This window comes from Bombina bombina, chromosome 4 (genome assembly GCF_027579735.1).
Source record: "Bombina bombina isolate aBomBom1 chromosome 4, aBomBom1.pri, whole genome shotgun sequence".
NCBI lineage: Eukaryota > Metazoa > Chordata > Amphibia > Anura > Bombinatoridae > Bombina > Bombina bombina.
Window position 1 is genome coordinate 707,902,027 of NC_069502.1, and position 16,251 is coordinate 707,918,277.

Here is a 16,251-nt window from a genome sequence, read left to right on the forward strand (position 1 = left end):
GCAATGCATGTTCCTTTATGGGAAAAATAATATTTTTTGTTTGGTATTTCTCTTTCCACCACACTAGTAAAGCAGGATATTGCTCTCCGTAAGTTCCCATGTATGTATATGTATACTATAAGATATCTCCCTCTTGCGCTCTCGATCTTTTTCTTTGCTCTCTCTCATTGTATTCACAGAGTACTTAGAGAAAAATTGAAAATGAACATTTTAGTACTTTGTGATTTTGTTTGCACCTTTTTGTTGACATAGCTTTTTTTAAAGCAAATACTGTACTCAAATTTGTAGTATAGGTAGTGATTTTAATGGGAACAAAAAAAATCAAGATTTCAAATAACATTTGTAGACCAATCTGTACTCTTCAACAGGTAAGATGGTTCATTAGGAACACATTAAAGTGCAGAATAAAGTATACAATGCAAACAGATATAGGAGACGGTCCCCTCTCTAAAACTCTTACAATCCCATGGGTGTCTGTTTTGTTTATCCAATTTCAAATATTGGTGTTCCTTTTTTAAAATAATTATAAAGAACGTGAAAATAGTCCTGTAGCGGGTCTCAGTACCCCAGACTGGGTATACCCGCTAAAGTCAGCTTCCTCCCACCAAACGCCGATCAATGAACCTCTACTGGATACCTGCCGCTATTATAATAATGGCCGCTGCAAGTTGTTATAGCTACCCCCAAGAACGTTAGCGGAGACTGAATGTTTGAGGGTCAAAATAGGAACTGCTTTATTGCACAGAAAACACAGCTTTTATACATTTCCAACAAAGTGGGGTAGTCACCACATAATCGATAGAAACAAATATTATACAATGAGAAAAACATCAGACAATGTTTAGTTAAACAAGATTCTAATCACATCCTGACTTACAAAAGGACAATGGATGACTCGCACAATAACAGAAAGACACTTCACACCTAGACTAGATATGAAGACACATAACAGGAGGTCCAGCATTAGAGCGGGAGATTGCAATCAGCTTAAACATTCTGAGTCGGGGGGGGGGGGGTTGAGCAGGCAATGCTGAATTGGGCTGTCACCTTATACTCCAACAAAACTCAGGAACCCCAACTCTGTATCAGGGCCCTCCAGTTCTCAGAGTCTCTGGGAATTCATGGAAACAGGGTAAACCTTAATCCAGGGTAAAAGTACTCCAAATGTACCCTGGGCACCTGCCTCCCAAATCATAGAGTCTCCTCAGGTTCCTGGGTCCATAGTCGGTGGAAAGGAGCTGAGGTTCCTGGGTCCATAGTCGGTGGGGAGGAGGCTGGCCTGCAGTCCTCTCCAAGTACAAAGTAACGGAAGCTTCTGTTACAAGTCCCTCTTCCTGTTCTAAAATATATACTGTTAAAGTTGTGACAGATTATACAGCCTTAATAATGTTGGAAGATATGGAACCTTCCCATGCACATCTCCCAGTAGTACTACATTATATTTTGAAATAATATTAGGAATTACATTCTGGATTAAAAAATTCAGGCTCTTGGACAAAGTAATCTGGAATGTTGTGCAAGACCACAGGTCTCTTATGTGTCTGTAGCAACAGTGCTTATTAAATTACTAGCTCCAATTGCTACATCAAAGATATTGTTAGTTCTTGGCATATTTAATCATGTATAGCATGATTTAACAATGTACTGCTCTCGATGTCCTCATTTTACTCAGATATTTCTGTTGTAATGTACTTATAAAGTATGCCTTTTTATGCATGGTGGTGAATTCCCCAGTGCTGCAGGCACACATGCGTCTTCAGAATGACAGCAGATTCATATGTTGTTTTCCTGTGTATTGTGAACAGGTGTTTGATTAATATTTTGGAGAGCAAGGTATATGCAAGATTTTTTTTGTATTTTTTTTTTACTAATTGCTATAATTGTAATATACAGTTGTTATAAAAAAAGTTTTGTTTTTGTATAGCACATTTTAAATGTGTTTGTGTTTTAGACAGCTTTATTTAACAGGGTAATAACATTTACATAGTCTTGTTTAATGCTGCTTGCTGGCACATGTCTGGATACATTATTTTAATGATATGAAGTGTTCTGTTTAAGGATATATCTGTCAGTAGGATTAGTTCACATTATGCACACTCTATATTTGTCCTTAAATAAAGGTTGCTATTATACAGGTGATGAAAGCAAGACACATTGTATCAGTGTTTCTGAAAAGATTATAATATGGTAGCATATGGTTTGAACTGGGCTATCAATTTCAGCCTTCTATCTGCAATTACTATGGTATGCATTGCTATAATTTTGATAGAGTAAAAACCAAGTTATTTTCTAATTCTGCTCTGCAGATGTGTCTTTTTTTTTTTTATTACAAAGCCTTTAGTTGTTTAATGAGGTGTCAAAAGACCACTGTCAATGTCAATGTAGATTGTTGGTAGAAAGTTCCCTGGATCAAGTCACTTAAAATGTTTGTTTTTCCTTTAAGTCAACATTTAAAGTATTAGGTTATTAGAAGTCCCCTGAGGTCAGTTGAAATGCAAGATGTGACATCATGACTGACCTCACCTTCACTTACTTATCTGGTGTAGATAAATAGGGCTTCAGGCCATGTACTGTATGATGGTGCATTCAGGGGTGAAAGTCCAGATGTTTGGTCCAGATTAAGTTGCCATGGTGCAGTGGATTTGTCAAGCCCTTGTGTAGCTTCTGGAACCATATGCTTACTACTGTAAAATATTTGGTCTTTAATAACTCTTTATGAATTATTTATGTTCAAACTCAAGCTATAAATAATGTTACTTTCTTTCGAAAGATGAGGAGAGTCCAAAGTTGTCCATAACATGTGAGATATATTTCCTGCCTCTAGGAGGAGGTCAAGAACCCTCACAAGAGCTTTAATCCTTCCCACCTCCTCTCCCCACTCAGTTTGTTCTTGGACTCTGAGGAGAAAGTTTGAGAGAAGTGCACTGCAAGCAAGATTTTATTATTTTCTATCTAATTATTTACTGGGGACTCAGACCTGACTTGAGACCCAGAACCCCTCTTCCATCTTTGCTCAGGGAAGACTTCAGGATAACTTCTCCAAGATTAAGTGAAACAGGGGTAAAGGAATACCTCAATTATGGCATTCAGTACTCTCACGGGTAAAACTCTCAGCCATAATTGCCCTCAGATGTCGCAGGGACCCTGTCTCTTAACCTTCACCTGAAGGGTTGGTACTAGTATATCTGAAAGAATGGATGAGATCTCTACTGGATCAGCATTCTGTGATGGAGAAAGGCCTCAGCAAGCTGGTACAATACAGTGAAGGGGTGCTGCCGTCAAGGTAAGTGACTCAGACACTAAATACAGCCCTAGCACTCTCCTTGTTTAAGTACTACATAAGGACACACCAGGTAGGATGCTCCAGCTGAGAGATAGTCCTGGCGGTCTTCTGCGCTAATACTAAGTCTGCTGGGTGCAATCAGGGAGCACGCCCCTGTCCAGACGAGATGAGTCAAACGTAGAAAACAAACATTCCGGCACTCCAGAGGGAAAATAGATAATCCTTAGTTAGAAAAAGATTAAAAGCATATAAAGCAAGAGAGGAGGCCCAATAAAAAACAAAGGAAAAGGGGAATCCAAGACCCCTGCTGTGCAGATTGCTTTTCATGACGCTAGGGGTTGGATAGCCTCAATATATAAATGCAATTAGTCAATCAATATACATATTTCTGTGAGTAGTTTTAACCCCGTATATCCCTTTCTGAACATATATATATATATATATATATATATATATATATATATAATGTGTGTGTGTATATATATATATATATATATAACTGCTCGGGGGAATGACAAATTAATAGTATTTAAGGATTCAAAAGGATATAATTTGTGTTCTTATCTTTCTAACATTCATAAAACTACTATATTACTGAAAGGTTAACAAAATTTAAAGATTCGAAAATTTGCTCTCATATATTCATATATTTGCAATTGAAACAATTTACTTAAAAATTACTGATTTTTAGTTTTAATTTTTGACAAAAAGATTGACATCCATTTTAGAGTTTAAAGGGATACTAAACCCAAATTTTTTCATTCATGCTTCAGAAAGAGCATACAATTTTAAGCAACTTTCTAATTTACTCTTATTATACATTTTTCTTCGTTCTCTTTCTTTATTTAAAAAGCTGGAATGTAAAGCTTAGGAGGCAGCCCATTTTAGGTTCAGCACCCTGGATAACACTTGCTTATTGGTGGCTGCATTTAGCCACCGATAAGCAAGCGTAACCCAGGTTCTGAACCAAAAATGGACCCGCTCCCAATCTTTAAATTTCTTCTTTTTAAATAAATGTAGCAAGAGAACAAAGAAAAATTGATAATATGAGTACATTACAGAGAGTTGCTTAAAATTGCCTGCTCTATCTGAATCATGAAAGAAAACATTTGGGTTTAGTATCCCTTTAAACCAAAAGACACCCTAGTTTTCAAGTGGAATATCCAAAAAACTTATTTTATCCAATTGACTTCTCTATTTCCACCTCTAGGGTATCTAGGAATAAAATCTATACCCTGCACTCTCAATAGGGAACTGTCAGAATCATGAAAATCCCTGAAATGTTTTCCAATTGGGGTTTTATAATTTGGATCCTCAATAGCCCTAACATGCTCCAAAAATCTATCCCTGAGGGATCTCTCTGTCCTGTGTGTTTTACACCCCATTCAAGTTAATAAATATACTACATGGCAACCGCTATTTGCCTAATGCAGTTAGTGGTTAAGCTCATGATCGATGAGGTTAGGGCTGGGGACACGAAGGGGATTAAGGGGGGAGTATGCAATATAATGTGTTTTTTTTTGTTTTTTTTCTCTCAGGCTTTAGCCTGCACATCATTCTTGACTTAGGCTCAGCCCCCCCCCCCCCCCTTTGGCACCATTTCTCTCCCCCTCACAGGATCTCCAAGTGACTGAAAATTTTCTCTGGGCCTTTCTCCAGACCTTACAAGCTATCTGGGTCCAGTTTTAACCGTTTATATGTCTAGGGGTGGGTGAGTACCCTCATAGGAGCTGCTGAGTTGGTGAGTAATATAAACGTTATTTTTTTTCGTAGGGAAATTCTTTTCCTTTTTTCTCTGTCCTCTAGGGTTCTGAGGTGTTTTTATAGCCTGTTTGTTGTATTTTGTGCAAATACACTGATAATAAAAAGTTTTGGAATATATCTTTATTTCCAATTACCTGCAGTTTTGCTTATTATTTTGTAGTCATGTCTGTAGACTCTGTACCCTTACCTAATTTGACAGACCCATAAGAAGGGACCCCTAGGGAACATACTTTCTGCAGTTCATTTTTCCTGTTTATTATGCAAAACTGTTCCAGTGGACCAAATTAAACAGTTATGTGCTAATTATGTCCCACATCTCCAATTCGCAAGCAATAGTCCTGTCAGTATTATACTTGGCAGACAATTAATGGCCCGGGGGGTGGGGTGGGGGGGGGTTGTACTAACTTTTCTCCAGAGTTTAAATGCAGTCTCCAAAAGACTATGAGATAGATTTTAGCGGCTATCCCCAAATCAAGTAGGAGTAAACGAAAATCAGGAGATGTATCTCACACTACCTGTAATACGTCCTTTCCCCCTGGCTCAGTTACCACCTACCTTATAAAACTCTGACTTGGCTGAGGACCTTGATCCTATGCCTGAAGCTGATTCCACTTGAGATTTAAATTGAACCATATCTGCTTCCTACTTCAGGAAGTTTTGAATACCTTGCAACTATCAGAGGATTTCAAACCTGTTTAAAAAAATGTTTTTAAAACTCTGCCTAAAGTGCCTAAGGCTTTTGAATCACCAGACTTGGTTACAGACTATATAGCCTGGCATTCCTTTTGCAACATAAAAAAATGTATCCACTTTCAGAGAACAATTGGGAAGTAGTTCCTAAGGTTGATGGAACTATTTCCACTTTAGCTAGATGCACTACCATTCCTATGAAGGATAGTTCTTCATTTAGGGATCCAATGGATCACAAATCGGAATCCTTTCTTAGGAAATTGGCTCTTCAGCATACACCTGCAGTAGTTATCACCTGTGTGGCTACAGCGGTGTCCTCCTGGTATTATTCTCTTTCTCAGATGGTTTCTGATCAATCTTTTAACTATATTACCAACTGCATTAAGTTTTTTTTAAATGGCTAATGATTTCATTTGTGATGCAGTCTTTGATATCCTCTAAATTGATGTAATAAATATGTCCATTGCGGTTTTCTGAAGGAGAGCTTTATGGCTTAAATCTTCGTCAGCAGACATGGATTTTAAGAATAGACTATTATCAGACCCTTCTGAAGGGTAGATGCTTTTTGGATCAGAATTGGATTCTATTATCAAAACTGCCTTTGGGGGGAAAAGGGGGGCTTTTCTTCTTCAGGACAAGAAATCTAAGGCGAAGTACAAATTGTTTTTGTTCCTTTAGCTCCCCTAGAGATCAAAAGTCCCCTCCAACCAGAAGTCTGAATCCTTCAAACCTTCCTGGAAACCAGAACCTTCTTGGTCTAAAAACAGACCAAAAATCCAAACTCAAATCAGAAATCTGCATTAACATCAGATCTCCATGGGAACAGTTTCGTCTGACTCACGTTCCATAGGATCCTGTATAGGAGTCTGCCTTTGTTCAATGTGTTCAAGAATATATGCGAGTGATCCAACCAGTTCCAATATCTCAACAGGTTCAAGGTTTCTTCTCCAACCTCTTCATTGTCCCAAAAAGGAAGGCACTTATCATCCTATACTGGACTTAAAAACTCTGAACAAATTTGTTGTGGTACCCTCTTTCAAAATGGAAACTATCTTTACCATCTTGCCTCCAATTCAGGAGGGTCAGAAAGGTTTTTGGGTCTCTTTTAGCTCAGGGAATCTATGTTGGTTCTTATTTGGAAGATATCTTAGCCCAAGCTCTGTCTCTTTCTCTGGCTTCTGCTCATATCCACAGAATGGCATATTTCCTTCAGAAACATGGATGGGAAATCAATGATCCCAAAAGTTTGTTATAACCAGCCACAAGGGTGGTCTTTCTGGGTGTGATGATAGACTCGGTTCAAATGTACTTATTTTTCATGGAACTTCGCAGAATGAAACTTCAGGCTGCCTGTCTTTTTCCTACAAATGGCTCATTCTCCATCTGTAGCACAATGTATGGAAGTAGTGGGTCTTATGGTAGCAGCGTCAGACGTGGTACCTTTTTGCTCGCTTTCATCTTTGTCCTCTCCAATTGTGCATGCTTCAAAGTGGTCAAAGGATTTTTTCCATCTGGAACAACACATAGAACTCTGTTCTTCAGTCAAACAATCTCTCTAAATGGTGGAGGGAAAGTCCCTGTTTTTGACCCTTGGAGCTTCTTTTCCTTTGTCTATCTGGACCATAATTACTACGGACGTGAGTCCGCAAGTCTGATGGGTTGGGACGTTGTTTGAGCGGTATCAAACATTCTGTCTTGGGCAGTGGAAACTGCACCCTATTGGCCATTCACATTGGACAATTAGGAAACAGAATAGCTAAGTCATCTTTCCGTCCATTCAGGGGAATGGTCTCTTCTTTAGGACGTTTTCGATCAATTAGATTGAACTGCAAACTTCTGGTTTATTGTGCCATATCTAGGGCTGCAACTAACAATTATTTTCATAATCAATCGGCCGATTTTATTTTTTTGATTAATCGACTAATCAGATAAAATAAAAAAAATATCCAATATTTAAAATAAAATCCCATTGGTGTTGAGGTGCTTGAGATGCATAAATACGGTTTTGCCAATTTCACCAAGGTGGGATATTTATCTTTATTTGCTCTCCACTAATGCAAGGGGCCTCTTAAAGTAAGCCTGTCTGTTCCTTTGATCGAAGCTGCATCTTGCTAGATTTCTTCTCACAGTTTCTTTTGCAGTGTTTTGAGTTGCCTTAAAGGGGGACGAACTGCATCACTAGCATCTTAAAGTAAGCCTGAACTTCATTCTTACAAAAAAATATCTTAACTATCCATATGCAATGTTAAATAACCAGCTATAAATGTTAGGTAAAAAATATCTAGTCCGCTTTAAAAAGTCCGGAAAAAGTGAAAAGTAATCATCTGTAGATGTCCTTTAGGCTAAGGACATAACCATAAAACACAATACCATGTGCAGCAGCTCATTGGAGTGGAGCAGCTGGTGCTGTGCACAGAGTAACTAATTGCAAACTAACTAATTGATTATGAGATTAGTTGACAACTGTTTTCATAATCGATTATTATCGGTTATATCGATTAGTTGTTGTAGCTCTAGCCAGGTCAAAAGATCCAAGGGCTCACATGAAAGATGCTCTAGTCTGTCCTTGGAACTTCTGTCTATTTCCTCTGATTCTTGCAATGACTCGTGGAAGAAGAACTAACAGGAATTGGCTTCTGTAGTTCTCATAGCTCTGGCTTGGCCCCACAGAACTTGGTATGCGGACCTAATTAAAATATCTATAAAAGGTGATTGAATGACCGAATCGGTGGCAATTGTATTGTTTTTTGTTTAAAGTGATTGTAAAGTTTAATGAATAAGTTCCCGGTAACTAAAAGTAATCTTAAAAACAGGGGCACTTTCATTCATTAAACTTTACAAAGACGCTTATTCTCCGCCTGCAGCTCCTGCTTTCTTTAAAAGATAGCCCAGCTCGTGAGGCACGCAATGATTGGATGAAGCAGGATCATCATCGATATGCTAAAGAAAGCAGGAACTGGGAGCGGAGGATCGGGGTTATGTTTACCATATTTTAAAAAATAAGCGTCGTCGTAAAGTTTAATGAATGAAAGTGCTCCTGTTTTTAAGATTACTTTTTGTTACCGGGCACTTTTTCAGTCTGGTAATTTCAAAATGAGCCATAATACGTGTTCATCTAAACTTTTATTTAACCTATAATATTACCCCTCTTTATTTTTTTTTATTCATCCTATTATCATCATGTCTCTTTACCAATTTGCATTATATCCTGAATATAGAGATTTAGTACCTCTTACATATAAAAGACCACCCTGACGCCACATAATGCTTTTAAAATAATTTAAGTGCTTTTCTTGTTTTACATATTTTGTATTTGTTTTCTTCCATCATAAATATAGCTGCTCAGTTTATATACTCCAAGCGGGACAGACATATGAGCTTCACTGAACCACTGGAAGAAGAGGAGGATATAGAAGATGAGCCCGATAATCATGTGAATACCTCTCAAAGTTCTGTGGATCAAGGTAATGTGCTTTTGTGTGTATCTTTATTTTGTCTTATTTTAACAATATCATTACTTCAGTTTTATTCACGATGGCTAAAAATCAATGATTTTTAACAAAAATTAAAAAATCAGATTTTTTTTTTTAGGTTTTTGTTAATCAAATGCTTTTTGAGGGCAATTCTATCTAAAGATGTGTTTTTTTTTTTTTTTTTTTTTTTTTTTTTTATAATCTCTTTATTGATTTTCCATATTCAAACACCCATCTTATTCAATTCTTAAACAGAATATCAGAGAATTGGGTACAAACACCTCTCAAATTATCCTATAACAATCAGCGTGTAACTTATTACATTACAAAGACAAGGCTTTCATTGCAATATAAATACAAAACATAAATTAAATAGCATCCACGCTCTTAAATCAACCCCTTTCATTTCTTAATCTCTTCTTATACCTACTAACTACTAATCGGCAGTATGAATAAATATTTGCCTTACCCTAAATAATGATGTCTGTGTCATAGCTAAGCTATGCTCCAATATTTCCTTCCCCTCCCTCATATCAATTCACCTCAGCAATATATTTGCACCTCATTTCATTGGCTTACATAGGTCTTACTTATTTTAAACGGGGAAAAAAAAAAAACCCAGGGAGATCCCCGCCCCACCCCCCGGCCACATCTCCCGATTCTCTCAAAATTGGGGGAGATTCCCCCTTAAAATTTCTTCTTGCACGTATATTGAGTGGTAAAAAGGTCGGATTATTAAATGTATATCCTGAGAATAAGATTTAATCAAATCTCCCCATTTCTTAAAAAAGATTTTTTTGTTGTTTTCCTTTGCTGGATCTGTTGCGCATTGTTCCAAAATTAATAAATTGTACATTTGTTTAACAAACTCTGCAATAGTGGGACTTTTTTTTTAAATCCATTTTTTAGTAATTAAATTCCTTCCTATTAGAATTGCTATATTTATAAAATCTCTATTCCTATATCTATTTTGTTTTGGTAAGAGAAAAATTATTACTTCCAATTGCATATTATAATTCTCTTAAAGAATATGCATTAACCAATAGTTAACCCTCTTCCAAAATTGATTAATCCTAGGGCACTCCCAAATATAGTGTATCAAGTCAGCTGAAATCTTTTGACATTTAATACATTTATCGCTATAATCTTTGCTCCATCTATGAAGGAGAGAGGGCGTTAGATAGTTCTGATGAATCATGTTTATATGCGCTTCCCTGAATATAGTTGCTTGTGAAGCCTTCCATGAATTAAACTATTCTTAATTACTTCTTCATCTACTGTTTTTAAGCCTTTCAGGTGCCATTTCATAATCAAGTTTTTAATACCTTGTTCATCCTCTTCCTTCCTTAAACCCTTATACCATTTATTAATAGAATAGTTCCCTATTCCACAGATCTTAAAACATGAGTCTGGATATTCCCAATTCCCCTTTTCTTTATATCCCCTTTTTATTTCATTCAGCCAATGTCTAAGTTGGAGATATGCAAAAAAAATCTTTCTGCGGTAAATTAAATTCTTGTCTTAATTCTTCAAAAAGTTTTATTATCTCATTTCCATTAACTTTAGTCAATATTTGTGAAACAAATATCAATCCTGCTCGCCTCCACCTGAAAAAAACTTCAGACCTTGCTGCCTTTGGGAATAGTGGATTTCTCGTAATTTCGAGATATTCAGATTTCCTATAGTCTAGATCAATTTTTTTTTACAATATATCTGCCACGCTCTTATTATAGTATATATCACTACATTCTTACACTCTTTTGGTATTAATTTCAAATCTAAATGTAATAGTGCTTTGAGAGAGAATGGACTCACTAGGGTCAGCTCCAGCTATTTTGAAGTAAAATGATTTTCTCCTAGGAGCCATTCAGCTGCTATTTTGATTAAGCAAGCTATATTATAATCTTGCACTGACGGTTAGGAGAACCCCCCAACATTTTTATGTTGGCAGAGTCTACTTATAGAGTATCTAACTTTCTTTTCCCCTTAAAAAAAAGGTAGTGAGACCTTTATTAAACAGTTTAATATCTTTTTTTTTAGTAACAGGGGCAGATTTTGTAGTTTATATAAAAGTTTTGGAAACAAAACCATTTTTACTAAATTAATTTTTCCGGAAAGGGACAGAGGAAGCTTTCTCCATAGTTCCAGAGAGCTGATTACTTTTACGAAAATGGGGTTATAAGTTTCCTCATACCATTTATTTAAGTTCTTATTTAACCAGATACCTAAATATAGTGTTGTCTCAACTTCTCTAAATTGACTATTTTGTACCGAATTTTTTGTTTTCCTAATCCACATCAGTTCCGACTTAGTCATATTTACTTTATATCCTGTAAAGGACCCGAATTTATTAAGAAAATCCATGAGAATAGGGAGATTTGTTTTTGTGTTTCTCAGAAAGATAACATCATCTGCATATAATAAAATCTTTGTTTCTACTGATTTGCATATAATTCCTTGTAAAATTTGATTTAATTTTCTAGCTAGTGGTTCAATTACTAAATTGAATAATAATGGAGACAGCGGACATCCCTGGCGTGTACCTCTTCCCAGGCTAATTTCAGGCATAGACATCCCATTTATTGAAATGGCAGATATTGGGCTATCATAAATAGATTTAATATAATTAACAAAATTTCCCCCAAAACCGAAATTATTCAGGGTATAGAATAAATGATCCCACTGTACTGCGTCAAAAGCTTTTTCAGCATCAATTGTTATTAGTGCCAGATCATCCATTCTACTTTCATTTCCCCGTTCTCCAATATTCCACCAATAATCCAAAATTGACCATGTTTTTCTAATATTTAGTGTCAAAGATCTATTCCTCATAAAACCTGTTTGATTTGCTGAAATAAGGCTGTCCATCACTTCTTTAAGTCTTTTAGCTACTATTGTGGCCAATATTTTATAGTCTGCATTTAGCAGCAAAATTGGCCGATAAGAATCTGTTAGATGGGGATTTTTCCCTTTTTTAAGAATCAAGGTAGTAGTTGCTCTCGTAAAAAATTTGGATACTGGATCTTTACCTGAGTAATACAGATTAAATAAATCCGTCAATAAAGGAGTAATCTCTTTACTAAAAATTTTATAGATTTCAGAAGGTAATTGGTCAGGCCCTGGGGATTTATTGTATGCAGTGTGACATACATGTATGGATCTCATAGGAAAGTTGCCCTTAAAGGGACACTGTACCCAAAATTTTTCTTTTGTAATTCAGAAAGAGCATGCAATTTTAAGCAACTTTCTAATTTACTCCTATTATCAATTTTTCTTCATTCTCTTGCTATCATTATTTGAAAAAGAAGGCATCTAAGCTTTTTTTTGGTTTCAGTACTCTGGACAGCAGTTTTTTTATTGGTGGATGAATTTATCCACCAATCAGCAAGGACAACCCAGGTTGTTCACCAAAAATGGGCCGGCATCTAAACTTACATTCTTGCATTTCAAATAAAGATACCAAGAGAATGAAGAAAATTTGATAATAGGAGTAAATTAGAAAGTTGCTTAAAATTTCATGCTCAATTTGAATCACAAAATAATTTTTTTGGGTACAGTGTCCCTTTAACTTTCCCAGTGGTACTCTGTGCCAGGTAGTGGATCTTTTTTGATGGTTGTACATCACAAATTTTAAATGTTTGTTTATGGTATGGTCGCATCTGGAACGAGACAGACAGCACCAGTGAGTATGCTTGACTACTGATTATATACTACTAGTCCTAAAGCCCGTTCACACGGGCCATTTTTTGCAGTACAGCGGTCCCACCCCTTGCGCTCTCTCCCTCCCCCTCTCTTTTGCTCTCTCTCCCCCCCCCTCTCTTTTGAGCTCTCTCTTCCCCCTCTCTTTTGCACGCTCTCTTTCCCCCCTCTCTTTTGCACTCTCTCTTTCCCCCCTCTCTTTTGCACTCTCTCTTTCCCCCCTCTCTTTTGCACTCTCTCTTTCCCCCCTCTCTTTTGCGCTCTCTCTCCCCCTCTCTTTTGCCTCTCTCTCTCCCCCTCTCTCTTTTGCACTCTCTCCCCCTCTCTTTTGCGCTCTCTCTCTCCCCCTCTCTTTTGCGCTCTCTCCCCCATCTCTTTTGCGCTCTCTCTCCCCCATCTCTTTTGCGCTCTCTCTCCCCCATCTCTTTTGTGCTCTCTCTCCCCCATCTCTTTTGTGCTCTCTCTCCCCCATCTCTTTTGTGCTCTCTCTCCCCCATCTCTTTTGTGCTCTCTCTCCCCCATCTCTTTTGTGCTCTCTCTCCCCCATCTCTTTTGTGCTCTCTCTCCCCCATCTCTTTTGTGCTCTCTCTCCCCCGTCTCTTTTGTGCTCTCTCTCCCCCGTCTCTTTTGTGCTCTCTCTCCCCCGTCTCTTTTGTGCTCTCTCTCCCCCGTCTCTTTTGTGCTCTCTCTCCCCCGTCTCTTTTGTGCTCTCTCTCCCCCGTCTCTTTTGTGCTCTCTCTCCCCCGTCTCTTTTGTGCTCTCTCTCCCCCGTCTCTTTTGTGCTCTCTCTCCCCCGTCTCTTTTGTGCTCTCTCTCCCCCGTCTCTTTTGTGCTCTCTCTCCCCCGTCTCTTTTGTGCTCTCTCTCCCCCGTCTCTTTTGTGCTCTCTCTCCCCCGTCTCTTTTGTGCTCTCTCTCCCCCGTCTCTTTTGTGCTCCCTCTCCCCCGTCTCTTTTGTGCTCTCTCTCCCCCGTCTCTTTTGTGCTCTCTCTCCCCCGTCTCTTTTGCGCTCTCTCTCCCCCGTCTCTTTTGCGCTCTCTCTCCCCCGTCTCTTTTGCGCTCTCTCTCCCCCGTCTCTTTTGCGCTCTCTCTCCCCCGTCTCTTTTGCGCTCTCTCTCCCCCGTCTCTTTTGCGCTCTCTCTCCCCCGTCTCTTTTGCGCTCTCCCCCGTCTCTTTTGCGCTCTCTCTCCCCCGTCTCTTTTGCGCTCTCTCTCCCCCGTCTCTTTTGCGCTCTCCCCCGTCTCTTTTGCGCTCTCTCTCCCCCGTCTCTTTTGCGCTCTCTCTCCCCCGTCTCTTTTGCGCTCTCTCTCCCCCGTCTCTTTTGCGCTCTCTCTCCCCCGTCTCTTTTGCGCTCTCTCTCCCCCGTCTCTTTTGCGCTCTCTCTCCCCCGTCTCTTTTGCGCTCTCTCTCCCCCGTCTCTTTTGCGCTCTCTCTCCCCCGTCTCTTTTGCGCTCTCTCTCCCCCGTCTCTTTTGCGCTCTCTCTCCCCCGTCTCTTTTGCGCTCTCTCTCCCCCGTCTCTTTTGCGCTCTCTCTCCCCCGTCTCTTTTGCGCTCTCTCTCCCCCGTCTCTTTTGCGCTCTCTCTCCCCCGTCTCTTTTGCGCTCTCTCTCCCCCGTCTCTTTTGCGCTCTCTCTCCCCCGTCTCTTTTGCGCTCTCTCTCCCCCGTCTCTTTTGCGCTCTCTCTCCCCCGTCTCTTTTGCGCTCTCTCTCCCCCGTCTCTTTTGCGCTCTCTCTCCCCCGTCTCTTTTGCGCTCTCTCTCCCCCGTCTCTTTTGCGCTCTCTCTCCCCCGTCTCTTTTGCGCTCTCTCTCCCCCGTCTCTTTTGCGCTCTCTCTCCCCCGTCTCTTTTGCGCTCTCTCTCCCCCGTCTCTTTTGCGCTCTCTCTCCCCCGTCTCTTTTGCGCTCTCTCTCCCCCGTCTCTTTTGCGCTCTCTCTCCCCCGTCTCTTTTGCGCTCTCTCTCCCCCGTCTCTTTTGCGCTCTCTCTACCCCCGTCTCTTTTGCGCTCTCTCTCCCCCGTCTCTTTTGCGCTCTCTCTCCCCCGTCTCTTTTGCGCTCTCTCTCCCCCGTCTCTTTTGCGCTCTCTCTCCCCCGTCTCTTTTGCGCTCTCTCTCCCCCGTCTCTTTTGCGCTCTCTCTCCCCCGTCTCTTTTGCGCTCTCTCTCCCCCGTCTCTTTTGCGCTCTCTCTCCCCCGTCTCTTTTGCGCTCTCTCTCCCCCGTCTCTTTTGCGCTCTCTCTCCCCCGTCTCTTTTGCGCTCTCTCTCCCCCGTCTCTTTTGCGCTCTCTCTCCCCCGTCTCTTTTGCGCTCTCTCTCCCCCGTCTCTTTTGCGCTCTCTCTCCCCCGTCTCTTTTGCGCTCTCTCTCCCCCGTCTCTTTTGCGCTCTCTCTCCCCCGTCTCTTTTGCGCTCTCTCTCCCCCGTCTCTTTTGCGCTCTCTCTCCCCCGTCTCTTTTGCGCTCTCTCTCCCCCGTCTCTTTTGCGCTCTCTCTCCCCCGTCTCTTTTGCGCTCTCTCTCCCCCGTCTCTTTTGCGCTCTCTCTCCCCCGTCTCTTTTGCGCTCTCTCTCCCCCGTCTCTTTTGCGCTCTCTCTCCCCCGTCTCTTTTGCGCTCTCTCTCCCCCGTCTCTCTTGCGCTCTCTCTCCCCCGTCTCTTTTGCGCTCTCTCTCCCCCGTCTCTTTTGCGCTCTCTCTCCCCCGTCTCTTTTGCGCTCTCTCTCCCCCGTCTCTTTTGCGCTCTCTCTCCCCCGTCTCTTTTGCGCTCTCTCTCCCCCGTCTCTTTTGCGCTCTCTCTCCCCCGTCTCTTTTGCGCTCTCTCTCCCCCGTCTCTTTTGCGCTCTCTCTCCCCCGTCTCTTTTGCGCTCTCTCTCCCCCGTCTCTTTTGCGCTCTCTCTCCCCCGTCTCTTTTGCGCTCTCTCTCCCCCGTCTCTTTTGCGCTCTCTCTCCCCCGTCTCTTTTGCGCTCTCTCTCCCCCGTCTCTTTTGCGCTCTCTCTCCCCCGTCTCTTTTGTGCTCTCTCTCCCCCGTCTCTCCCCCGTCTCTTTTGTGCTCTCTCTCCCCCGTCTCTCCCCCGTCTCTCCCCCGTCTCTTTTGCGCTCTCTCTCCCCCGTCTCTTTTGCGCTCTCTCTCCCCCGTCTCTTTTGCGCTCTCTCTCCCCCGTCTCTTTTGCGCTCTCTCTCCCCCGTCTCTTTTGCGCTCTCTCTCCCCCGTCTCTTTTGCGCTCTCTCTCCCCCGTCTCTTTTGCGCTCTCTCTCCCCCCGTCTCTTTTGCGCTCTCTCTCCCCCCCGTCTCTTTTGCGCTCTCTCTCTCCCCCGTCTCTTTTGCGCTCTCTCTCTCCCCCGTCTCTTTTGCGCT

General features: G+C 40.9%; 1 protein-coding gene across 2 annotated transcripts in view; it reads left to right on the top strand.

Moving 5' to 3' along the window:
• HBS1L (HBS1 like translational GTPase) overlaps positions 1 to 16,251 on the top strand; it is a 510,596-nt gene that overhangs the window by 15,722 nt on the left and 478,623 nt on the right. For both annotated transcript variants that reach the window (XM_053710901.1, XM_053710900.1), the window contains exon 3: positions 9,076 to 9,201. In XM_053710901.1, coding sequence (XP_053566876.1) covers positions 9,076 to 9,201 — 126 coding nt within the window. The remainder of the gene's footprint in view (positions 1 to 9,075; positions 9,202 to 16,251) is intronic.